The following is a 24,518-nucleotide window of genomic DNA, read 5'->3' as shown; positions in this document are numbered from 1 at the left end:
GGAGAGGGGCGAGGGGGAGGAATGCACAAGCCCAGACCCTGCAGCGCGACCTCGAGGAACTTCTGTGACAGCCGACGTAAAACCAAGCCGAAGAGAAAAAACCAAAAATGCACATCACATAAAATTCATTTATGAAGCACAGACACGAAGACGCGAGGCCAACCGAGCTCCCGCGCCGGCCGCCCACGGAAGAGTCCGCGGCGCTTCTCCTCCGCCCGGGCTCCCTGTCCCCGAGCTCACGCTCCCCGCGGCCTTCCCACCCAGGTGGGCACTGCTTCTCTTCTCTGAAGTACCGTTCCTGACTTTTGTCCATTTTTCCTTTGCTTTGTTTTTGTCTCTTTTTCTTATTGGTTCTAAGAGTCCTTTTTATACTCTAGATAAGAACTTTCTCAGTTTTTGTGTTGAAAATTCTTTTTCCATTTTGTGCCTGTCTTTTTATTTTCTTTGTAGTATATGTGATGAATAGACGTTCTAAGTTCTTCTGCGGCTGAATTCATCATCCTGGTCACTCGTAACCAGTGACGTATTATTTTTAGAGAAACACTTGCCTGCCTGCGGATACGAGACTTTCAAATGTTTCTAAATGTTGCCTTTCACACTTAAGTCTTTAAGTAATTTTGTGTACGGTGTGAGGTAGGGCTACGCCTTCCTGTCCCTCGAGCAGGTAGCCAGTCATCCTTGGCCCATACGAAGAGCAGTGTCCCCCCACCCCCACCCCTGCCATGTGGATTTTACACAGAAGTGACACAATTTCGGGGCTCTCTCTTCTGTTCCATCAGCCTGCGCGTCAGCCCCTGTGGTTCCTTCATACTCCCCTCTGTAGCCTTTTCTGCACACCTTCCCAGAGCCTAAAGCGGAACAGGTGCTCAGTAAGTATCTGTGGAATGACTGTGGCCCGCTTGTTGCTTTTCCTGTCCCCGCGGGAAAGCGATGCTTGCTTCAGAAATTCAGCGAAGCACGTTTCAGCGAATCTCTCTTCGGCAGGTAAAGTTCTGTTGGCTGCCGGGTTCCTTGGACTTGGAGTCCGTTCTCGCCATTAAAGAGAACTCAGCTCCTTGCCAGTAGCTGTGACCTGACTTTCCACATGGATCTTGGTGATTTCATGGCCATTCATCCTGGGTCTGGTTTGTTTGCTGGAGACTTTCAGGGATCGAGCCAAGTGCACTACCTTGTCTTCACCCTCCATTCATGGTCCAGCTTCACACAGTCGGAGCCGCCCCCAGAGCTGTGGATCCTGTACTTAAGTTCTCCAACAAAAATCCCAGTAATAGGGACCCCTTGGATCCTCACCTAGACCTCCTGGTGGGCTTTGATACCACGGCTGCCTCCCTTCCCAGAGCCCCACTCCTTTGGCACTGCCGGGAGCCGGCTGTCCTGGTTTCCTCCTGTCTGACCATCCTTCTTGGATCCTTCTTCTGGCCTCCTGTTCAGCCCTTTCTGCCACATGCTCACCGTGGGCAAACCCCTTTCCTTGCTCCCACCATGCTGGCCCCTGTCCTCACTGACCCTTCTAAGGGATGCTTCAAGACCCAGCTCAAACCTCGCCTGCCCCTCCCAGCCACAGTGAGCTCTCTGCCTCTAACCCCGGCCCGCCTGGCGTTGGCCCCGTCCACGCCCTGCCTGCACGGTGTGGGACAGCTCAGGCTGCTCGGTGTCATGGTCGGAATGCGGGGGCTGGAGGGCCAGACTGTGTAGGCTTGAATCTGGGTTTGCCCCTTAGTATCTGCATGACCTTGTCCTCAGTTTCGCTGTCGGTAAAAGGGGAGAACTGCGCAACAGGCCCAGAGGCACGGCTGGGGCCGGCTGAGCGGAGCGGCGGTCGGCGACCCCCACCACCTCGTGCAAGCCCGGCCTTGCCGCAGCAGAGCCAGCGCGCACCGGGAGCCAACGCCTGCCCTCCCAGTCCTAACGGGTTTGCGACCTGGAACAAAGCACTTCACTGTCTCGGAGCGTTTCCTCTTTAGGGACGCGGAGGGTCCTGTCTTCCCTGACCGGGTAAGGAGGCTGTGGGGAGCAATCAGGGCGGAAGGGCTTGGCCAACCTCAGACGGACACACACCCGGTGGGACTCTGCCTCCCCGCGAGTACCACCGCCTCTTCGCCCCTCCCACTCGGGCTCCTCCCCTGGGACCCCTCCCACTCGGGCTCCTCCAAACAGACCCTCCTCTGGAACTCGCCCCCCCATCCCGCCTGCACCACTCTTACCCAGAGACCCTCCTGGCCATCCCTCCCACCAAGGCGCCCCCCCACCCCAACAGCTCTGGGCTAGTTCTGTGTTTACTGACTGTCCGGCCCCCATTAGAACATCAGCCTGGCTCCGTACTTGGTTTGCTGCTGTGTTTCCAGCACTCAGTCAGTGTTGGTTGAGTGAATGAATAAAGGATCCCATGTCGTCATCACAGGCCAGCAGGCCCAGGCCTCTTGCCCCAACTCTATCCTGAAGCCATGACAAGCACAGGAGAGTGAGTGGTCACAGCAGCGTCCCGGAGAAGAGCTTCAGCGGCAGTGAGCAGGGGCGGGTGGGCGAGGTGATGGGCACCTGCTCAGGCCCTGTGGGAGGGGCCAGGCCCTCTGGCTCCCACCAGGGGCTCTTGTGAGTCCTGGGTTTCACTCCTGGCCCTGCCCCTGCCTTTGTCCAGGCCGCCAGTCCCCTCTGCTAGCTGCGCACGCCCTCAGAAGGCTGGGGGTGTGATCCCAGCTTCAGGGGAATCGCTGCCGAGTCTGGAGTCCCGAAGGGGTTCTGGGAGCCACTAATGGGGTGGGAGAACCCGACGCGGGGGTCAGCCGGGCGGTGAGTGGCTGGAGGGCCGCGTGCTGGGCTGCAGGTGAACTCACATTTTTCTTAAAAACAATTTCCCCTACACACATCTTGAAGTGTGAGATGAACGGCCTCAGGGACCCAGGCTGCCGGCTCGGCCACCAGCTGGGATGCCAGGCCGGGGTGAGCGCTGTGACCTCAGCTTTGTCGCGAGAGCCAGTGGCCTAGTTCTGAAGAGCAGGCTTTGAATTTAGGAAAGGAGTGATGCTTCCTTCTGCCTGGTAATCAAGGCAATAGCCCCTGATCTTTCCAAGGCAAGTCTAATCTCTTACTTCCAGCCCCAAGATCTGCCGGCGTGGGTGCAGGGTCTCCAGTTAGTTTTGAAAGGGGAGAACCACCCCCCCAACCAAAAAGCACGATGTCGCCAACCAGCCAGCTGCGACTCCCCACCCAGCGGACGTGGCCCCTTGCCCTTCTGTCGACGTAGCTTGGTGTGGACTTTCCTTGCAGATATGTGGACACGCACCTGTCCCCTGGCGGTTTTCTCCGCAGGTTTTTGCCAAATGTGGAAGATGCAGGCCAGGGGGGCTGGCGTCCCACCTCTGGGTGCCTCTCTCAACAGGCTGCGAGGGGATCCCTCAGCAGGGACGCCAAGTTCAGCTCCTCTCGGTGGGCACTGCCCTCTTCCTGGGCTCTGCCTCCCTTTCTTCTGCTGAGAAGTTCCCCGGCTTCTCCGGCGGACGGCGGCGCCCTCACCGCACAGGCCACTTTCATCACCGAGAGGAGCGCGGCGACCTCTCCGAGCGGCTCCGAGATGGAGCTCCGGATGGCTCGCCTGGCAAACCCGGCTGAGTCAGTGTCTCTGTGCGATGTTTTCTTTCTTCTTATTAAAAAATATTTCCATGTTTCCCGATTTGGAAATGTTTCATAAAAATGCATGAAAACAGAGAAAAATGGCGTGTTTGGAGAAGCGCTGTAGCACGGGAAGCGTTTCTCCCGAGGCATTTGGAGGTGGCGCAGGAGAGGACACGGGGCGCGACCCCGTCCCGCCGGCTGTGAGCTGTCCCCCGGCAACGCCGAGGGCCCCTCCGCACCTCTGTCCTTTCGTCTGTGACATGAGCCCCTCCCAGGGGCTGCTGAGAGTCCGTCGTGGCCCGGCTCGGGCGGCGCGGGTCTGGGGCTGGCCGGACGCACCCCTGCAGTGGACAGCTGTGACCAGCCGGGCGACACGCGGGCTTGGCCACTGCCTCATGGACCGCACTGTCCCGGGACGGAGGCTGACGCCAGGCAGCACGATAGCAAAAAAGGCCAAGTTCACTTGAGATAGGCGTGCCCAGGAGCGGCCCGCAGCACCTGGCGGGGACTCTCTGAGAACAGGGCATGCCGGAGTCAGGAAGAGCGGGGGAAGGCGGGGAGGGGACCCCCAGGTGGAGGAGAGGCAGGCGGATGAAGAGGTGCTCTCCAAGCCACCCGCCTGGGGTCCCATGAGCGGAGCCCGGGAGCCGTGAGCCCCTCGGGGCCTGCGTGGCGGGTCCCCCGTGCCCCCACCCCAGCCTCCCCACCCCCACCCCAGATCCACTGTTCCTTCTGGAGCCTCTGCTGCGGCCCCTTCTCCCTCCCCCTCTCTCTCCGTCCCTCCGTGTCCTCTCCCACCACGGGGTCTGATGCCTTCTCCGGGCTCGCCCTTCTGCTTGGCCCCGCGTCAGCCCAGGCGAAACCCGGTCTCACGGCCCTCCCCTCTCCGGGCTCTGCTTTCCCTCTGGCCGGTGCTGCCCCCGGTTTTCATTCGGCACCGCCCACCCGGTCCGACACACGCGAGCTGTTTTGCTCCTGGCTGAGGCTCTTCCCGACGACCAACCACCATCAGTCACTGACTGGGAAGCTCTTAGTTTTTCACGTACAGAGACAGGAATCCCAGTGGCCCGGACTCTTGTAAAGCATTTCCTTCCTCCAAGACCGTGGAGACGGTCTGTTTCTCATCTCAGTTTATTTCTGGGACCCTCTCTGTGCGGTGGGGAGGGCTGGAGATGCAGCTCTGCGTTACAGGACAATAAGAATCACGACTGCTTGTCAGCTGCCGGCCAGGGGCAACACGGGCCAACCTTTACGTGCGTTATCTCGGTGAATCTTACCAATAACGAGATTCCTAACGTCATTTCCTGTTTTCTTGAATTGGAAACTCAGGGTCAGTCGTATCAGGGAACTTGCACAGAATCAAACACCTACCACGGCAGAGCCGAAGAGTGAGCTGGGCTCGGGCTGACTCCGCAGCCCCATCCTCAACCGTGTCAGGCCTTGGAGGCAGTGAAGGCCCAGAGAGGTTGACCGGAGAGACCAGAGAGATTCAGCCTTTTGTGGGTACCTGATCCTGGATCTGTATCGCAATGAGCCGGCCTCATGAGGGAGCAAGCCAGAGCCAGGGCTGCCCTGTTCAGCAGGACAGGTTGCACTCTGGGCAACTCCAGGAGTGCCACTCATGGAGACTTCGATGTGAACGCTGCCCCCTGGAGGGCAATGCTGTGTAGGCGGTGGTCCTGGTTGGAGCCTCAAAAGAAAGGGTGTGTTTCTCCTCTCCGTTATGCTTCCCAAAGAGAATTAAGGGCAGGCAGCTCCCCAGGCGAGCAACTGTTGAGGAGGGCGCAGAGCTGCTGTCTTGCCTGGGCAGTGTTACGGTGGAAGGCGAGGTGGGGCCCACCGGGGGACCAAGGACAAAGAGGAAGAGCATGAAGAAGTGCCCTGGGAAGAAGCTGCCTTGTTGCTGATGCCCAGAGCTGTGGGGCTTCCAGGGCAGGGCGTGGGAGCTCTGCCTGGACGGCCTCCCCTGCCATGGAGAAGAGCCGGTACCCAGAGGAGGAGGGGCAGGGCTGCAGGACTCTCCGGACCGCCGGCTGCTGACGCGCGTAGTGTGGCTGCCTCTAGCTGCTGACGCGCGCAGTGTGGCTGCCTCTAGCTGCTGACGCGCGCAGTGTGGCTGCCTCTAGCCGCTGACGCGCGCAGTGTGGCTGCCTCTAGCCGCTGACGCGCGCAGTGTGGCTGTCTCTAACCTCTTTCCAATAGCCAGGGCACGCCGGTGGCACATGTGCTTGGACTTCTGGAGGTGGGCTCTGGCTGCAAGAGTGACCAGTCTGAGGGAGGCTGGGTCTCAGGGGCCGGTCCAAGCCCATCTGTGCCTCAGCCAAACCACCCAGACCTCGGCTGACACGATTAGATGGAAAGTCCTGGAACACATCAGAAATCCGGTGGACTGGAGGAGTGGAGTCAGCGGGCACGCACCCGACCCCGGGCGGGCCCCACCTCCCCTCCCACAGCAACAGAGGGGACGACCCTCTGGTCGTCCGTCTGCTCTTCTGTGAACTGAGGGGGCCTCGGCCCCGGGCTGCAGGCTGTGAGGGCGCCGCCTCGGTCCACGTGCACACGGGACAGAGAGCTGCGGCCCCTGGCCCCGCCGCTAACGGGCCACATAGGGAAGACGCGGACTCCCGGCAGTCTTGGTGACAGATGTCACGGAATGGGCTTCTCCTGGGGCCCGTTAGCCCAGAGCCCCAGGACTGTCTCAGGAAGGGAGAGACAGGGACTCACGGGGAGGACCTGGGCAAGAGGCGCTTTGCCTGTTGGGTCGTCTCTGTCCCTGCGAGTCACAAAGGCCTGGGGTCACCTCCCCCATGGCGAACCTCACTCCTTTCAGGTGAAGAGCTGGGGGCTGGAAGGGGCGAGGGAGCCCGGGGACCCTCGCCACCCGCTGCCTCCTTCCGCCCGGGGCACCTGCCACGTATGCCCGTGGTCGGCCCTAGGAGAAAGACCCCCGGCTGGGGCCAGATTCTCTGTGGGCTCTGGGCAGCTCACTTCTCTCCTCTGGGCCCGGGTGTCCTCATCCGTCACACGGGAGAACGCAGCTGAGCGAGCTGCACAGCCCCTTCCGGCTCTACGGTCGGGGGGTCTTTGATCACACTCTGCCCCCTGCAACCCCCTCCTGCCCAGGCTCTGGGGAGCTTGCAGCCGGGCACTGAGCGCACATCGGATGCCAGGTGTTTTCAGGGACAGGTGGCCTTTGGCATCCCGTAAGGGGGTCAACGCAGTGGGGTGGCCTTGATCCTGCGCCCCCCACCCTGCCCCGGAGCTGCAGCGCAGCCTGGAGCGGCTCTGGCCTCTCCCACACCTTCCACCCTTGAACGTAGCAGCTTCCTGCAGGAAGGCGGGAGAGGCTGAGCCTCAGGCCAGCCCGGGCCACTCTCCCCCACTCCTCCCCACACCCAGTGAGGCCCCAAGGCCCTGGCTCCTTCCTCCCGGCGCCCAGCCCCGCTCCTTGCCCGGGCACAGGATCACAAAAGCCGCTCCTCCTGCGTTGCCGGGCAACAAACCAGCCGGGAAACTCCAACCCACCTCTGACCCTGCTCTGGACGCAGCACGGAGGCGGGCGCCCGCGGAGCCGGCAGCAGGAGAAGCTGCCTCGCTGGGACCGAGCAGAGACCACAAGGAGACGGAAGGCCTCCTCTATCTGGTTATTTTGGGATCAGATCCCGGGGCTACTGATGGGGATGGTTCCTGTGGCCAAACCCCCACCCCCCACCGGCTTCTGTGTCTACCTGGCCAGCGATTCTAATTCACGCACCCTGGGCGATGGCCCGACCCTCCACAGACTCTCCGGGAGACACAACTGTCCCCAAACGAGGGTCGGCACTGTCCTCCTTGTCACCCAAACACAGGTTTGTTCACTTGTTAGCTGGAGTGGCCTTGGGCTCTGGAGCCTTGGAGTCCCAAGTGGGTCAGGGAGGGCCAGGTTGTGGCTGCCCAGCCACCAAGGGACCCGGAGGGAGGTCAGGAGGACCCAGGAGCCGGCCCCAGCTGTGACAGAGGGACAGCTGTACTTCCTTCCTCTCCTCCCGCGGGGCGCTCTCTTGCACACCCACCTCCTGCCCGGGGAGAGCCACAGAGTGAGAACCTCGCACGAGGACACGGTGGTGAGCAAGGCCCGGCAGGGCCCTGGGCCCGTCCTTCCTTCTGGGCCAGAGAGAGCACTACGGAAGCTTCCAGCCGGCCTCGAACAGGCTGCCGGCTGTGAGGAGCCAGCACCTGTGAAGGGGGTCTCCGTCCCCCCCCAGCCCCGTAGCCCTGAAGCTGGCCCGGGGCGGCCACAGGAATAGTCTGGCAACCTCGGGACGGTACCGTCTAATTTCTAAACTAATGAAAAGCCTCAAGACACATTTATCCCTAAATAAAAGCCACGGTTTAAATTATAAACAGGAACAAAACAAATTAAGGATGCTGGTAACTAAGTGGGGGCGGTTTTGTGTGTTAAGCTTGACAAAATAATTATACATCTCCACCCGGTTAACTACACTCACGTTTATGAACTCCGGAAGTGCGACAGTGTAAGTGTTTGCTCTATTAATTCTGACACACACGTTCTCAAAAAATGTCAGCCGGTCTCCAGCACACCCCACCCCCGAGCCGACGTGCGGCACTCGAGGCGACGGGCCCCGGGCCTGCCTACAGGACGCGGCTTCCCACGAGAACCAGCGTTCCAGGAGTACCAGCCTCCCCTCGCCCAGGTCCCAGAGAGCGTGGCTTCACCCAAACTCCAAAGCCACTTCACAGCCCAAACTGAGAAAGAACTTTTCACATTCTGCTCTTTCTCCCCTGGCCCCAACGTGGTCACAGCAGACAAGCCCCTAATTTTACGGACACTCGAGAGCTGTGCAGCAGGCCCTCAGGACCGCAAGGTCCCAGGTCTCCACCACCCCGCAAGTCGGGGCACAGGACGGGTCACAGAGCCTGGTTGAGCTGCCAGGCCCTAACCTCTGAAATGGGGACTCTGCTCCCCCCCAGGGCCGCTGGGACCTGCAGTTTTTGGGCTCCCCAGCTTTCACGCTTCATAACCCTCTGGGGCGGGGGGCGCTGCAGTTCCAACCCGCAGGTGGGAGGCATGAGAGCGGGGACAGAAACCACCCCGCCTGTCCGGATCCGGCTCCAGGCCCAGGCACTTGTCTTAGTTAACGGAGGGGACGTGCCTCGCCCGTGGCCCCACAGCGAGGGCCACGGTCAAGCCCGGCTGCGAGTCTGAGCTTTCTGGCTCGGGGGCCGCCACCTTCTGTCCCGCACACAAGGAGCCGTGCGTTTAGCATCGCGAGGTGCTGCTGCGAGTGTCACTAACGTTACGAAACGGAACCACGCCGGTTTCGTCAAGGTGGACGACGGCCGGACTGCCTGCCGCGGACGCGGGGGGTGTGGACTCATCTCCGAGGGGGAGCGGCAGAAGTTTCTGGGGGTAACAGGACCTACCCGGGGGAGTACGGTCTGAAGCCCGAGCACTTACTCTGACAGTCCCGCCTGCGGCGGCCGAGCTCTGCTCAGGGACGGGCCGGAGGAGACGCTACACACGGATATCACAGAATAAGAACCGCAGGGCTCAGCGCCTGAATAGAGCTGGACGGAGCGCGGCCTGGGGGCAGGGCTGGTGGACGGTTTCAAGATACTAATGGCCCAACGGCCCTCCTCCCCGTCTTCAGCAGTAAAAGAACCCAGGAACGAGCAGCGGTGGTTCATAACACGGACTATTTTCCATCCCGGGAACTGACCAGTGAAGGCAAATGAAAATGACCTACGTTACTTCCAGGAAACGTCTTTAAAGAGAAAGCACTCTGATTTGGTCCCTTCCTCCCTCTGGCAGTGTAGGCGGTAGATGAGATGGCCGGAGCTCCTGTAGCCTTCTTGAGCTCTGAGGAAGAACCATGAACCAAGGCTGGCAGGGCCACAGGAGAGAAGGAGCCTGGGTTCCTGATGCTCTGGAGCACGGCTACGGGCTCTGACTGACCCTGTCCAGTCCTCTTCTGCATAACAAAGAGACTTCTATTATTTTGGATTTCCTGTCCCTTGCTGCCAAAAGCTAGCACTGAGAAAGCTCTTGAGAAAAAGAAGACAAACACAGACTAGCAGAGAGAAATTAGAGGCAGCCTGATGATTCTGAATGGAGACTTGAAGTCCGAGACAGCACATGAGAAAATGCCTGTGATTCACCGTGACACAGTCAGGAGGTCCTGGAGCACTCGCCTGCCTCCTGTCCGGGCCGCGGCGGCGTGGAGCTCTTCTCCCCGGGGCCTCTTCCCCAGCGGGTTTTCTGCCTAGAGGTGCCACTCTTAGAATGAGCCGGACCTTCTAGCTAAGCATTTTCAGAAGCTCCCAGAGCCCTTGGCTACAATCCCTTAACACACCCGGTTCCCCACCCCCACCCACGGGCCTCCCGCCTCTGTGGCCCAGGCCTTGCCGCAGCCACATGCTGGTCCTTTTCCTGTCCTTCAGGTGACTCCACACTCTACAGCCTTCGCCAGCCCAGGGCCTTTGCACATACCATTCCCTCCTCTTGGAAAGCTCACCCCCATGGTCCATAAATGGCTCCTCAGGTGCCAGTGGACACACACCCTCCCTAGAATGACTTTCCAGGGAGGTCCCAGCTGAGTAGGCTCACTCTCCAACCCCACTACTTACCAAAAAAGGTCATTGCGACCTTGTGTTTAACTCCTTTGCAGTACGCAGGAGAGACCTGCAATCGCTTATTGGTTTCTATCAGTTTTCCCCATAGACTCTCCATGAGGAAGGAGCCCTGTCTTATTTTCGGAGTGTATTTAACCCCGACACAGTGCCTTGTGAGCGGCTGGACTCGTTGTGATTAATATCATTACAATGTAGCAAACGTTCACAATAGAGCATCACCGCTCAGGGGAGGGGCCTGGGAGGCGCCGCACATGTGTTTGGGGTGGGGGGATAGATATGTTCCTGGGGGTGGCCGAGACGTAGCAAGCCCAGTTCAGGGACATAGAGCGGGTGGAGGACGAACTGGAAGGAAGGTCCCAAGAGCCGGGGAGGAGAGCTCAGCACCCAGTGCTCAGGCCGTTGGCTGGATAAACTATTGCATTTATCCAAGGAAGAGCCGAGGCAGAGAGGTGGGCACCCAGTCTAGACCCCCAGCCCTCGCTAAAGCTGGAGCAGGACACGAGCATCTGGACATCGAGAGCCTTCTGGCATTGACCTCACCCGTGGCTCCTGTCCCGTGGTGGGCCACGCCAGGCAGCGGGGCTGTCAAAAGTGCAAGCCCTGAGCAGGGATGTGCCACCCTGGATCTCCCTCCACAGTTCCCAGCCCGGAGAGCCTGTTCTGGGGGCCTGGGCCCTTCCCATGGGCCGCTCTCACACTGCGTTAAAGGAAGAATAAAGGGACGCCTGGGTGGCTCAGTCGGTCGAGCATCCGCCTTCAGCTCAGGTCATGATCTTGGGGTCCCGGGTTTGAGCCCCGCATCAGGCTCCCTGCTCAGTGGAGGCTGCTTCTTCCTCTTTTGCTTCCCCTTGCCTGGCTCATTCTCTCTCTCAAATAAACAAAATCTTTTAAAAAAAGATGGGAGGGTGCCTAGCACGAGGGTCACTGGATTCAGTCTGGGGTCCCCACTCGGTAGGGACACAGATGACTCGGAAGGAGGATGAGCAAAGAGCAGTCTGATGGGAACAGAGCCCTGGGAGGACCTGTCCAAGGAGCAGGGACCATTTATTTCAAGAAGATTAGACAGGTTCTCGGTATTTCGGGCCCCCAGTGGAAGACGGGACACCAGCCTGCTTCCCTCAGGGGTCACACCGTGCTAAGCACTGTGCTCTCTGCGAGGGCCTTTCTGCAAGTTCTCCCATTTCCTAGATGTCCTAAGGCTGGCTGACTCACAGGGTTGCCCGCCACTAAGAACCCACCCCAGCAAGGCCCAAGCCCACATCTGCCCAGATGGGGATGGTTTAGCTACCAACCTGTGTTGCTTGACTTTCTTTTGTGTTGATGCAAAAAACAGCTGAGACCCAAGTCATAAACCACTAGGAGTTTAATTTTAACCAACATTAGGAAGGTACTTGTAGGTCAGAGCTGTCTTTGGAGGTGGTGAGCTCCCCGTCCCAGGGCATGTCCAGTCGAAGCTGACTCTGGTCACATTAAGTACACGTACGACCAGGACCCAGACTGTCCTTCGCCCCAGTTTCAGGCCACGTCCATCCCTGACTCAGCCTCTATGCGTTCACACTGTTGTCTGTGGGTTCAGCTGAAGCAGGTTTAAAATTTCCAAAAGGAGTTTTGCTCCCCAGGCTTCGTGCCCCTTCTTTCATTGGGCAGTCTGCGCACTGGGCAGCCTGCGGGGCCTTGCTGGTGGGCAGCTCCCAGGGGCCTCTTGGGAGAGCAGCGCAACCAGGTGTCAGGGTTTGTGGGTTCTCGCTGGATGTGGCTCCGGCGGTGCAGGATGAGGAGGGAGCCCGCAGAGGGAGTGTGTGCAGGGAGGTGCCGTTTGGAGTAGAATGTGTTCCTGTCCGATTCCTTCCCAGCTCAGCCTCTGAGGGCCTGTGGCCAAGTCTCAGGGGATGGGGGAGTCTGCATTAAATGGAAGGAGGAAATCTGATGAAAGCATACCCTGAGGCGGTGGTGGGAATTGTGGGGGGGGGGGCGGACCACAGGGCTCCATGGCAGGTGGGTGGCGGTGCGGGGGTGGTGGGGAGAGCACACTGACCCATCCTGGGCCACCGAACGCTCGGAGGCTTGTGGCTGAGGCCCGGTCCCTTGCTGGTGGGCGCCTGCCCTAGAGATGCAGGGCACAGTGGGGTCACCGGGGACAGAACAACCCGAAGTGGAAAAGCTGACAGAATGCGGTTTTCCTGTCTTAACTAATGCCAGCCCACACATAGCCGTGGCTGACGTGGCCTCCAGGAACCCCTCCCTTTCCTGACCTTTGCTCACTCAGAGGCCTTGTGGTCCTGTGGCCTCCTCCATGGGCCCCGGGGGGAAGAGTGAAGCCAAAGGCCCTTAGGCCTCCCTGTAAGAGTCCTGCAGCTTCCCTCCAGCTGTGTGCCCAGCTGTGGGCCACTCCGGGCAGAATTGGGACGACGGTCATTCAGGCCAGCTCCCTAGGGCCTCCTCTCTCAGAGACGCGGCGAGTGGGGGCCTGCATGTCCTTCCCGCCGGAGAGAGGAGGCTGGCTTCCTCAAACAGCCCCTGAGCCTTCCCAGCAGAGAGGTCAGGGAAACCCAGGGTGTAGTGCGACCCAGACTGGAGTGATTTGGGGATTGGATTGGCTGGAAAAATGGGCAACTTTGCACCCGCGTTCCAAACTCCACGCTTCAGGCCGCTGACTTTACAGACTGGTCTTCACTCTCTGGAGAGCTGCCATCCGCCACCGCCCAAGTAACTTGCTGTTATTTAATATAAAAGCACAGATACGCTGGCCACAAAGCCACTTCACGCTTAAGTGTCAGCACAGTCACTGCGCACGGGGAAGAGGCAAGAGAGAAAGTGAGCTGCGAGGAGTAAAGATGGGGCAGCGACCCACGAGCACCTGACGCCCGAAGGTGGGCTGCTGGGCCGGGAAAGGGAGGCAGCCCCAGAGCAGAGGCCGGGCCCCAAGTCCTGCTGACCAGCCGCGGCGGGCAGGCGCCCCCTCACCGCGCACCCTGCATCCCGCAGCGCACGGAAACCGGCCCCCACCCCCCGGCCCCGGCCCTGCGGCCCCGACCCCGGCCCTGCGGCCCCGACCCGTCCGCGCTCCCGGGAGCAGCTCGTCGCCACGGAACCACCGGTCCACACTGGCGAGTGTCCAGCCGGCCCCGGCCGGTGCTGAAGACCCCGCAGCCTTGCGTCGGGTCACGGCGCACCCGCAGACTCCACCTGCGCGGACAGGGGCTCTAGGTCCTCCCAGGAACGCCCCGCGTCCCGCCGTTGGGGGTGGCAAGCGCGCACCCCCGGGAAGAGGACTCGCCGGGTCACGGAGGCCTCCCTGGCCGCCAGGGCCGCCGACCCACAGGCGGGACGTGGGGGGGCTGCGCCGCCGACCGAGAACCGTTGCCAGGAAACCCGCGCGCCGCCACCTCGCTGTCCAGGCTCTGCGGGCGGAACAGGCGGGTCCTGCGCGGGACCGACAGCGGTTTTGCGGCGGGAGGAGAAGCTCCTGCCGCCTCTTTCCATTAAAGACTGGACGCGGGCCCGCGAAGTCCAGCGTCTTCAGGGAACCGCGGAGCGTCAGCGGGAGCCGCGTGTGACACCCCGCGGACGCGCGTTTCCCAGCTTTGCCGGCGCGTCCCGTGCGGGTTTGGACTGGGCGACACCGGGTCCGCGTCCGTCCTCGGCCTCGAACCCCGTCCATGCCCGTCCCGCCTCCGGCTTCCGACGCGCGCGCTCCCACCGGCGCGTCCCGTGGGCGCGAGTGACCCGCGGGCCACATCCCGCCCCTCGTTCGGCGTCTGGTTCTGCAGCCCAGGGCGGGGCGCGGGCCGAGGGGCCTCCGCGTCCCTCGATGGTCGCCGCGGAAGAGCGTCCGGGTGCGCCGGTCGTCCTGGGGCGGCCCCTCCGCCTGCCCCCTGCGGGAGGGGCGACCGCGGGGTCAGCAGCCGCCGCTTTCTCCCGCGAGCCGCCCCGTGTGCGTCCGGGTCCCGCCCGGAGCGGAGGCTGCAGTGGTCCTCGCTGCGGCCCGGGGACCCGCGAGGCCGTCCGCGCTGCTTCCGGGGCTCCCGTGTCCGTGCGGCCTTTTGTCTCTATTTAACCGACGGCCTCGCCCAGCGGGGACAGTCGCTGCCACCGCGCTTGCTGCGCGCATTTTCCCTGCGGTGACGCTCGCTTTCTTGGAACCCGTGTGTCTCCGGAGGACGGGACGGAAAGTGGCCCCGGGAGCGAGCGACCGTCGCCTCCTGCGCGGCCCCCGGGCCCCCGCGGCCCTTCCCGTCGCAGGACGGAGGAAACGGTCGGGCTTTCCGAGGTTCGCGGGGGCGGCCGCGGTCACATCTGCCTCTAATCCCCCTGGACTTTGGTCCGCAGCTGGTGGCAGGCCGCTCGGACCTGATTTTTCATCCAAGACTCTAACCCTCAGTGTCCCCGGGAACGTTTGCCGCGAACCCACGGCTTCTCCACGGGATCTGCTGCTCGCTGGGTGCGTGCGCAGGAGGGCTAATTAGGGCTTTCCATTAGGATTCTTGCATCTCTTCTTACTGATTTTTTCAGTAATGCCCCAGGGACTGAATGACTTTAGTTTTATAATACATCCTACCATCCAGCAAAGTCCCCCTCAGGGGTCTTCCCTCTCAAAACAGTGAAGCTGCTGTCATTTACTAAAACATGCTCAGAATCAGTACTCACCCCCCACCCTTAAAATTCCTAATTTTGTGTTTTCTAGCTTTTTTTTTTTTTAAGATTTTTTATTTCCTTGTCTGAGAGAGAGCACAAGCAAGGGGAGCAGCAGCAGAGGGAGAAGCAGGCTCCCCGCTGAGCAGATCCCGATGCGGGGCTCAATCCCAGGACCCTGGGATCATGACGCAGCCGAAGGCAGACGCTTAACCAACTGAGCCACCCAGGCATCCCATAGCTTTTTCTTGATTAAATTTATTGGAAGCTGATATCATTGGATGTATGGATTCTGTTTTTCACTTTATTAACTCCTGTCTTATAATCTGTTCTCCCGAAGTTTTGTTCTCCTAGTGAGCTTCAATTTATTTTATTTATTTTCATGCTGATTTAAAAAAAAAAAAAAAGGTTTTATTTATTTATTTGACAGAGCGAGATCACAAGTAAGCAGAGAGGCAGGCAGAGAGAGAGGAGGAAGCAGGCTCCCTGCTGAGCAGAGAGCCCGATGCGGGACTCCATCCCAGGACCCCATCCCAGGACCCTGAGACCATGACCTGAGCCGAAGGCAGAGGTTTTAACCCACTGAGCCACCTAGGCCCCTCCATGCTGACTTTTTTAAAATAAAGAACTTCCAGAATATTTTCCTGTGTGTGCTACTTAGGTCACACTATGAGTTTGGGTACCCAGAGTCATTATAATTTTTAAAATCATCTTTAATGGTGGTTTTGAATAATTCTTTTTTGGACAAGTGTAGCTAAGGAGATTGCTTTAAAAGGTCCCCTAAAGTTTCCTTTTAATTGAATTTTTATGGCCTTGTGGCTGGAAAATATGTCTGAAGGTATTTTCTGATTATTTTGAAATGTGTGGCCAAGAAGTTGATTGATTTTTTGTGAATGTTTCATGAATGCTTAAAAATAAGATATATTATTTGTTTATGGGCTACAAAGTTCAATATTTATCAATTATTAAAACAGTTAATAATTCAGGTCTCGAGCTCCTTACTTATTTTTGCGTAAAAACTCACAGCTTACTGTGTATGGTACTTTTTATCCATATTAAATGGTTCTTCTAGGCCATTTAATGCTTTTTGCTTTGAATTCAAGTTGGTTTAAAACAAGGACTTCTAGTCTATTGCCGTTTGTATTTCTCTAATAAATCTCTGCTATTCATTTATTTTTCTAGGTCTTTCCACTTTAGGAACCTCTGCTGTAAACAGCATGAAATAAAATTTTGCCTTTAAATCCCATCCTGAGAGACACTGCCTTCGAACAGGGGAGGAAAACTCAATTATGTCGACTGTTATAAATTCCAAGTTTGTTTTTTCTCATCTTCTTTCATGTTTTCTGTGTTTTAGCATTTTTCCTACTTCTTTTGTCTTTCTTTTTTTTTTTTTTAAGATTTTATTTGTTTATTTGACAGAGATCACAAGCAGACAGAGAGGCAGGCAGGGGGGGGGGGAAGCAGGCTCCCCGCCGAGCAGAGAGCCCGATGCGGGGCTCGATCCCAGGACCCCGAGACCATGACCCGAGCTGAAGGCAGCAGCTCAACCCACTGAGCCCCCACCGGCGCCCACTTTTTTCTTTCTGTCTCTGCCATTGGTTGTCTCCCCCAGGGATGTGGACAGTGCACGTTCTCAAGTTAGGGAAAATTGGGGCTCTCGGGCAGGGGTTCTGGGGTCTCGGGTCTGTCAGTCCCCAGCTCTGGGACCCAGCGTGCTGCTTTGACCTCTCCCTGCCTCAGTTCCCTCCCACGGGAAGTGGAGATCATACTGGCCCCCCCACCTCATGGAGCTGGGGTGCAGGTTAAGTGAAATAAAGCTTGCTGGTGCTGCTACTTACTCTGCTGTCACACACACTTCAAAACTTCTAGCTGGTTGCCTGTAGGTTTAAAAAGTCGAGAAGGCTTTTAACATTCTCTTCCACCTAACATGACGATTTTAGCATACTTTTACTAAACTTTCTTAGCCTTCTCCCAACTTTTTAATCTGAGGCTTTGCAACTCTCTAATTGTTATGGAACCTTTTATCACACACCTGCTCTTTCCAGAGCCTACATTTTGTTTGACGTTAGAATTTGGTTTTGCAGCGGTGGCCGGCGGACCTAGATCCCACGCCTCCCTGGCTGCGGTGCTGTGCACGCATCCTACTTCCACGCCGTTGCACGAAGACCTTAACTGTGATCCGTTCCCCAAAACGTGCAGCTCGTTTACCTTCTGAGCCCACAAAACTCTCCGGATGAGTTTTGTGCTTGTTTTCCGACAGGAGTGACACTGATGTCTGCAACTTCGGCTCCTGAGGAAGGTCTGCTTCCTGCTGTCTGTTGTGTCCTAGGATTTGCTTAACCTTTAGGTTCAGTAAATTTTCCAGAAAAAGAGTGTATTAGGAGATGTTTAGGTGTGGCTTTGCATCCCTGTGTGACTGAGAACCGCTGTTTCCAGCCGCCTAATCTTAATCACCCCCACCCCCGGGCTGCCAGGTCCAGAAAAGTTTTCTGGGTGTTTGTCTCTGATTATGCTGTTATCCGATCAGCCCAGTTTCTTCCTCCAAATAAGTCTCATTCCCGGGTTTAGCCTTGATTCTGGAGTCTCTGGATCTGACCTGTCGTCCACCTCGCCTCTCTGTGTCCTGCTCTACATTCAGAGAACTTTTAAGTGCGTCCTCCGCAGTCCACATTCTAAAACACTCCGTGCCTCCAAAGTGAATCTTCTTTGTGCTAAAACAGTTTTAGTTTTCTGGAACTCTGTGCTTCTGTGAACCAACACGGTTCGCTTTCATGTCTGCTCCCTCGTCCGTCGCTGGCAGAAGAGCCTCCAGCACTGCCGGCCCCCCCGCCCCTCCGGATGACGCACTGGCCCGCATCTGCCATCACTCTCCTCTTCCTTAGTTCATGGGTCTGGTTCCTGGGGTCCCGCGGCGGATTCCCCCACGCTCTGCCGGGAACTCACCATTTGCGCCATTAGGGGGGACCTGCCCAGACCTGGCACCCGCACCCCCGGCTGCCCCTGCCGCCAGGGCTACTGACGACTCCTTCCTTCAGCTGGAGGGCATGCTTCACCCCGCTTGGCGGGTACCTTCCCCGTCCTCACCAGCGGGTGCTGGGAGACCCCAGAGCAGCGGTCGGCAGGCTTCCGGCTCCACGCGCGCCTGTTAGCACGAGGACGCTGACGCAGGCCGTGTGTGCTCAGTGCCGGCCGCTGGCGCTGCCGTCAATGCCCGAGGGCCCCAGTTCGGAGGGACGCCCGCGGGGCCGCTCAGCCACTTGAGCTCCCGACTCTTGATTTTGTCTCGGGTCATGGCCGCAGTGTCGCGAGAGGGACCCCCTCATCGAGCCGCTCCCGGGGCCCCAGACTCGGTGGGGAAGCTGCACGTCTCCCTCTCCCTCTGCCCTTCCCCCTCCCAGCACTATGGGGGTTTGTTTTAAATCTTAAGTTTTGTAATAACAGTAACTGTGACTAGAAGCTCTGGTCACGACCTCCCACCGTCCCAGTGGAGCTCTGTGCCCGAGCCTCCGACCAGAGGGGCCCAGGACACACGTGCGACCTGCCTGCAGCTCCGTCCACCCACGTGGGCTCGGCCTGGGAGCTCGGGTCGGCCCCACACCGTGGCTCCTGCTGCAGACTCGTTCCTTAGGGTCGAGCCCCCTGCCAGAGGTGGTCGGGTGTGGGGAGGAGACCCGGAGGAGGAGGCTCTCCTCACTTCCTGGCTCCGGGCGGCGCGGGCCAGAGTGGGGCAGTCGCCTGGGACGTGGGCCACGAGGGGAGAGGAAGGAGGCCTCTGCTGATCCTGGAACAGGAAAGGTGGCTGTGGGCAAGAGGAAGAAGGCGCCAGGCGCCGTTTGCTCCGGTTCCGGGGGCAGGGCCTCCAGAACCCAGTTTCTCATGAGAATACCGACATGTGGAAATTGATGAAAATTCACACGGTCGCCTCGGAGGCCTGCTGGCGGCCTGGCTTTGTGCGGAGCTCGGAGCCGCGGGCCGGAGTCTGAAGCCATCCCATTGAACAGGCTGGAGGCGCTTTACAAAACCGGCCTTGGGATCACAAGCCAGCATGCGTTCTCCACGTTCTGAGGCTTTCTGCTGCCTGCGGGGAGACACGCCTTGTCTGGGAGCCAGCAGGAAAGCCCACTTCCCCAGTCCGCCGCCTGGGGACAGGGCTCTCTGCAGCCAGCCTGGCGCGCGTGACCAGGGTTAATGAGGGGCTTCCTCGGATGGGCTCTGGGAGGCCCGTGGGAGGCGGGCATGCGGCCAGGAGAATCCCCGAGAACACGGAGGGCCAAGGGGCAGGCCCGCAGCGCGGGATGGAAACCGCTCTGGGCTCCGGGAAACGAGCCTGCGCTGCCCCGGCCCTCCCCGGAGCAGACGCATTGCGTGATCGCTCATTCCCTCTCCTTCCTCAGGAGGAGGAAACGTGAAAAACCTTTACTGTCACATAAAAGCCAACCTAAGATATGAGAAACGCCTTTTAAAATGCCTCCCTCTGGAGAGAGATCTCCATAGCAACTTCAGAAGCGCGTACACGACCAGAGAGGAGTCCAGGCTGGCGAAGGGCGCCGGCACGGGAGTGAGCTCTGGGAATCAGCAGGCGGGAATGTTCTAGAACCCGTTGTGCTGCTAGGTGGGCCTGTGCAGGTCACTCACCCTCTGTGCCGCCGTGGGTGCCAAAGCCTTCCTTGGGTCCGCCAAGCCACATCCAGGGGCCCCGCATCGCCCCCTGCCCGGCCTGCTGTCCCCCAGGAGCAGCCCTGCATCCCGTTTCTGTCCAGTCTGTGCTCAAGTGGCTCCTGTGTCGAGGTCTCTGCCCCCCACCCTGTACTGGGTGCTGGGAAAGGATAGGGACCCTCCCCGCTGGATTCCAAAGGAAACTGCTCGGTCACAGTAGCAGAAGTGCTTCCCTGAACCCCAGGAACCATGCTTACTTACACACGTTTCACAGGTCTGGAGGCCACACTCCCGAGAGTCTCATGCGGGAGCTTTACTGGGCGGCTCTCAGCTCAGCCCGCTGGGGGGTGCGGCGGAGGGAACGGTGGAGTGCCAAGCAGCCAGAGGGGGCCTGGGGCGACCCTTCGGGGGCCGCGGAGCCAGGAAGGCCCTGCAGGGACCGTCCTACAGGAGGTGAGGGGCCGGGGACTGGGCCTTCACACTCACAAGGGACCGGGCCTGGATGCCCGTGGCCCTGGACTCCGTTCTTGACCTGGCCGAGGCTGTACCCTTCAGCCAGGGTGTTTCCAGGGAGGGGCCCGGCCATCACCAGCCCCTGCAGGAAGGCCCGTGGTCCAGAGTGAGCATGCGGGGCGCGGGGGCGGGGGGGCACGGCGGCCTTGTGTGAATTTACCACGGAGGCAGCACCAAAGACAGCCATTAAGGGCCCAGACAGCAGAGGCCTGGGTCCAAGCGCCAGCCCTAGCGGCCATGAGACTCGCGGGCTGGGGAGCCCCCCGGAGAGTCCAGGCCACAGCGACCCTGTGAGTTCCAGCGTCCGCCGGGGGTGGGAGAGAAACAGGCTCCAGGTTGAACTGACTCGGCGCTTCCTGACCCTGCGGCCTGGGGCCTCTGCTTGTGTCTCCACAGCTCTAAGGAGGGGACAGTCACGGCGCCTCTACGTCTGCCCCACGGACGGCAACAGAGGGGACCCTCAGAAGGCCGCCACCCAGGACTGGCGGGACAATGACACCCACCGAGGCTGTGACATCCTCGGGGTCCGCCGGGACGGAAGCCATTTGGTCGAAGGGCCTTTCCACAGGACACGGGGGACCGGCACGAGGACGGGGATTTGCTCATTGACTCTCGGGCTCTGCTGGGACTGGGGGCAGCGGCGCGATGGGCTGCGGGGAACGGCAACCCGGCGTCCGCTCAGAGGCCTTGGCGGGCCGGTCAACACCAAATGAAAGGCTGCGGAGCGCTTTGCAAACTACACCCTTGGAAGCATGCTTGTTTTGGGGTAAAAAATGGTCCGCACCTTGTGGCGGGTTCAGTAAACAATGACACATACTCGCAGACACTTTGCGCTCAGTGCCTGGGCTCGCCCAGACAGCGGCGGAGTGTCGACGCCAAGTGGGCGCAAGTGAGCCGCAGGAGATTCCAAACACCCTGAGGGATTTGCAGATTCGATCATGGTTGTCGGAAGACTCCGCTCCTATCGACCAGAAAGCAGAACAGCGAGGCGGGGCCCTGCCTGTGGAAGGACCAGCTGGTTCCGTCCACAAAGAGCCGCAGAGTTCCTGACGGTCACTACAAGCCCCCCGGCACCACGGCTGATTTCCACTCTCACCGCCACGCAGCGGGCAGGCCCACAGCTCCCTTGCTTCTTTCCAGCAACAGAGCCTTGAAGGTGGGGGCCACGACCCCAGCTTGCAGGGACAGAGCCGGGATCCAGAGAGGAACAGTGACCGGCACAATACTGCTCAGCCCGGAGTACATCAAGGGATTTCAGGCTGGAATCCAAGCACCAGGTTTCACCCAGGAAAGGCTCATGAAGTCCTCCCAACACATCCCCCCAAGAGCAGATGCTGTGGGCTCGGCTGCCACAGGCGGGGTTCTGAGGAGGAGGCCAGCACGAGTCTCCGGGCCTTTGCACACAAGAAGTGTGTCCCCACCCTGCACCGGCTCGCAGGGACCACCCTGTTCTGCTTCGGGGTCCTTGTGGCTGCAAAGGGACCCCTCTTGATCTGACTGTGTCTGCTGGACATTTACCTGCAAACAGAACATCTCCAAACAGGGGATGGCTCGACACACACACACGTGAGTTCTCGGCTAACTCCTCAACCCTGTCTCTCTTCCTTTGTCTCTGCTGGGACGCTGGTGCTGGAAGACTGGCCGCACAGCCACCAGCAGACCGAGGGGCGCTGCCGGGTCCGTGCAAACCGCCCGGGGTCTTGCCCGGCCTCCCCACGTGATCAAAGTAACTCCCGTCAAGCGTCTCCTCCTGCCTTCTGAGCGATCCTCATTTCAAAACAAGGACCCTGAGCTCCAGAGGGGTTCGGGGACTTGCCCGAGGCCTCACAGCAACTTAGGGAGAGAATACAGGTTTCTAACAGATGTGCTCAGACTCCACATGGGAAATCAGATTAGCATGAATACCCAGGGCTGGCTGGAGAGGGCAGGAGTCACCAAGGCCAGCGTGGGGGGGCAGGGGAGGGAGGGGCCTCGTCTGGGCCCCGAGGCTCAGGGAGGGCAGTTCAAGGGCCGGCTCTCTGCGGCGGGCGTGGTCTCCACGGTCCACGTCCTCCACTTGCCCGGCACCAGCTCCTGAAGTGGTGTTTCCCAGACTGTGCTCTAGCCGCATCGAGCTTCTCAAAATTTTAGTTCCGCGCGATCACCAGATGACCTTGTTAGCAAATTCTACTCAGTAGCTCTGCGATGACGCCTGAGCTCTACGTCCCGACAAGTTCCCAATGATACCGATGCCGCTGCTGTGTGGACCCCACGCTGGGGACCCACCCCTCAATAGCGCCCAGTGAAAAGGGTTTTGGGGTGAATACTTGTGAGACTACCTGGACTAAACAAACTAAACCAGATTCCTTACTGCAGGCCTTGCCGAAGGCTTGAAGATGCTGGTGAGGGGAGGGATGATGCAGAATTAGCCAGTGTCGTGGTGAGAAAGAGCGAGCGACGACACAGAGCGCGAGTGCCCCGCGGTTTGCAGAGGCCTGGACTGCGCCCCGCTCCCCGCTCACCTGGACGCACCCCCCCTCCCCCTCCCCTGGCGCGGAGGCACCTGCTGGTCCTCCAGCCTGCGCGTGTGCGTGTGCACCCCAGCCCGCAGGAGCGCGCGACCCCGCCCCCAGCCCCCAGGAGCGGCGCCCCCGCCCCCCAGCCCCCGGGAGCGCGCCTACCTTTCGCAGACGCGCACGGTCCAGGCGGCGATGATCCAGAGCGAGATGCTGAAGACCAGCAGCACGGTGCCGGGGCAGATGGTCATGAGCGTCTTCATGACGAAGCGCGTGTTGAAGTTGATCTTGTTGAGCGCGCCGATGCTGCGGGACGAGGCGTCGGTGAAGAGCTTGCTGTGCAGCAGCATGACCCGCGCGATCAGGTAGAGGCGCAGGAACATGGGGATGGACAGGATGATGTCCACGTCGGCCTCCGCCCGGGACGGCGCGTAGGAGAAGGCCAGGCGGGCCGTCCAGAAGAACTTGTACTCGCCGGGGATGGGGTGGATGGCGCACACCAGCATCTCCAGGCTGATGTGCAGGATCCGCTCGTAGGTCATGGCGATGCGCCAGTCGTCTGCGCCGTTGTCGATCACGAAGAGCTGGCGGGAGCACAGGGCCGTTAGAGGGGCAGCGGCCTGTCTGGGGGCGCTCTGGGGGGCCCACCTGTGCACTGGGGCCTGCTGGCCTCTCCAGACCGCTTCCCCCACCCGTGGCCTGAAACAGCTCTTCCAGAAAGTGCCGAAGAGCTGCGGGTCTCGCTCAAACTGGCCCCTGCCCGGCCCTGGAGGGGGTGTGGAGATGAACGAGTCATGCTTCCTACCCAGCAAACCCCCGAGGGGCTTCGGAGAAGGGGCCCCAGCCGCCACGGTCCCCCGTGAGGCCTGGAGTCCCCCTGGAGCCACACTGCCTGGGTAAGGATCCCGACCCCAACGCCAACGAGCGCTTGTGACTGGGTATGTCAGCGAACCTCGCTGTGCCTGGGCTGCCCCGCCACGGGCCGGCACTGTGACCCGGCCCTGGGGCCGTGTGCATGGGGGTCAGCAGCCCGCCTGGAGTCCCGGAAGCCCTCACCCTGACTGCCGTTAGCACCACCGGTGGACGCGCTCAGGGCCGACAGACGGCCCTCGCCCTCCTGGCAGCTGAGGCCCCTGCGGCCATGCCATGAGGGTGAGCCCGTGCTTTGTGGCCACCACTGCCCGATGATGGGGCCCACACGGGGCAGGCCCAGGCCTCACGGAGGTCCACCCGAGAGTCCAAGCTAACCAGAACAGCACTGAGCTATTCCATAAGGGGAACTAGAAGGCACTGTGGGACCAGCGGGGCTCAGCGGGGCTCATGAGGAAGGTATGACCCATAGCGGGAGAGGTACTCAGCCCAGCACCCCGCCAGCACAGCCCTCCCGCCTTGCCCAGTGCCGCTGAGCCGGGGGGTTGGGGGAGGCCTGGCAGACATAGCTTTCCACCATCTGCAGACCCAGAAAAGCCCTCAATGGCTGCTCAGTGGGTCCCCTCTGCTCCTAACTGCCACCAACGGGCCAAGCCATGGCAATGTGACTGCTGGCCACACTGTTCAAACAGGAAATGAAAACCATCCATCCTATAATAAAGAACTGCATCGGGTTACTATAGTAACCGGGTTCCCCGTAGGCAGGAACCTCTGTGACTCCCCGATGGGGAGCGAGACTGCAGCCCTCCGTGTTCTGAGAGAGCACATCACGGCTCTGCCCAGCTTGCCAGGAAGGGGCTGGTCTGGGGGCACGGACACCCCTGCCTCTCGCACGTGCTCTGCTGGGTTCGGTTTCCTGGTGCAGGAGGAGGGGTGGGGGGCCGTGGGGCACAGCGGGCGAGCCACAAGGAGGGCTCCACGTCTGGTTCTTAGCTGCGTGACCTTAGCTGCATGCCGCTCCGAGCCCGTTTCTACCTCTCCGCCACGGAGCTCTTCCTTTCAAGCCTGCCAACCTTGTGGGACAAGCATTGGGGCCAGCAGTGCAGA

General features: G+C 60.1%; 1 protein-coding gene across 1 annotated transcript in view; it reads right to left on the bottom strand.

The window, feature by feature from the left end:
• KCNN3 (potassium calcium-activated channel subfamily N member 3) overlaps positions 1 to 24,518 on the bottom strand; it is a 116,828-nt gene that overhangs the window by 23,463 nt on the left and 68,847 nt on the right. The window contains exon 3 of the mRNA XM_059145512.1: positions 22,707 to 23,125. Within this exon, the coding sequence (XP_059001495.1) occupies positions 22,707 to 23,125 (419 nt within the window). The remainder of the gene's footprint in view (positions 1 to 22,706; positions 23,126 to 24,518) is intronic.

Source organism: Mustela lutreola, chromosome 14, assembly GCF_030435805.1.
Source record: "Mustela lutreola isolate mMusLut2 chromosome 14, mMusLut2.pri, whole genome shotgun sequence".
NCBI classification, from domain to species: domain Eukaryota; kingdom Metazoa; phylum Chordata; class Mammalia; order Carnivora; family Mustelidae; genus Mustela; species Mustela lutreola.
This window is presented reverse-complemented; position numbering and strand designations above follow the sequence as displayed.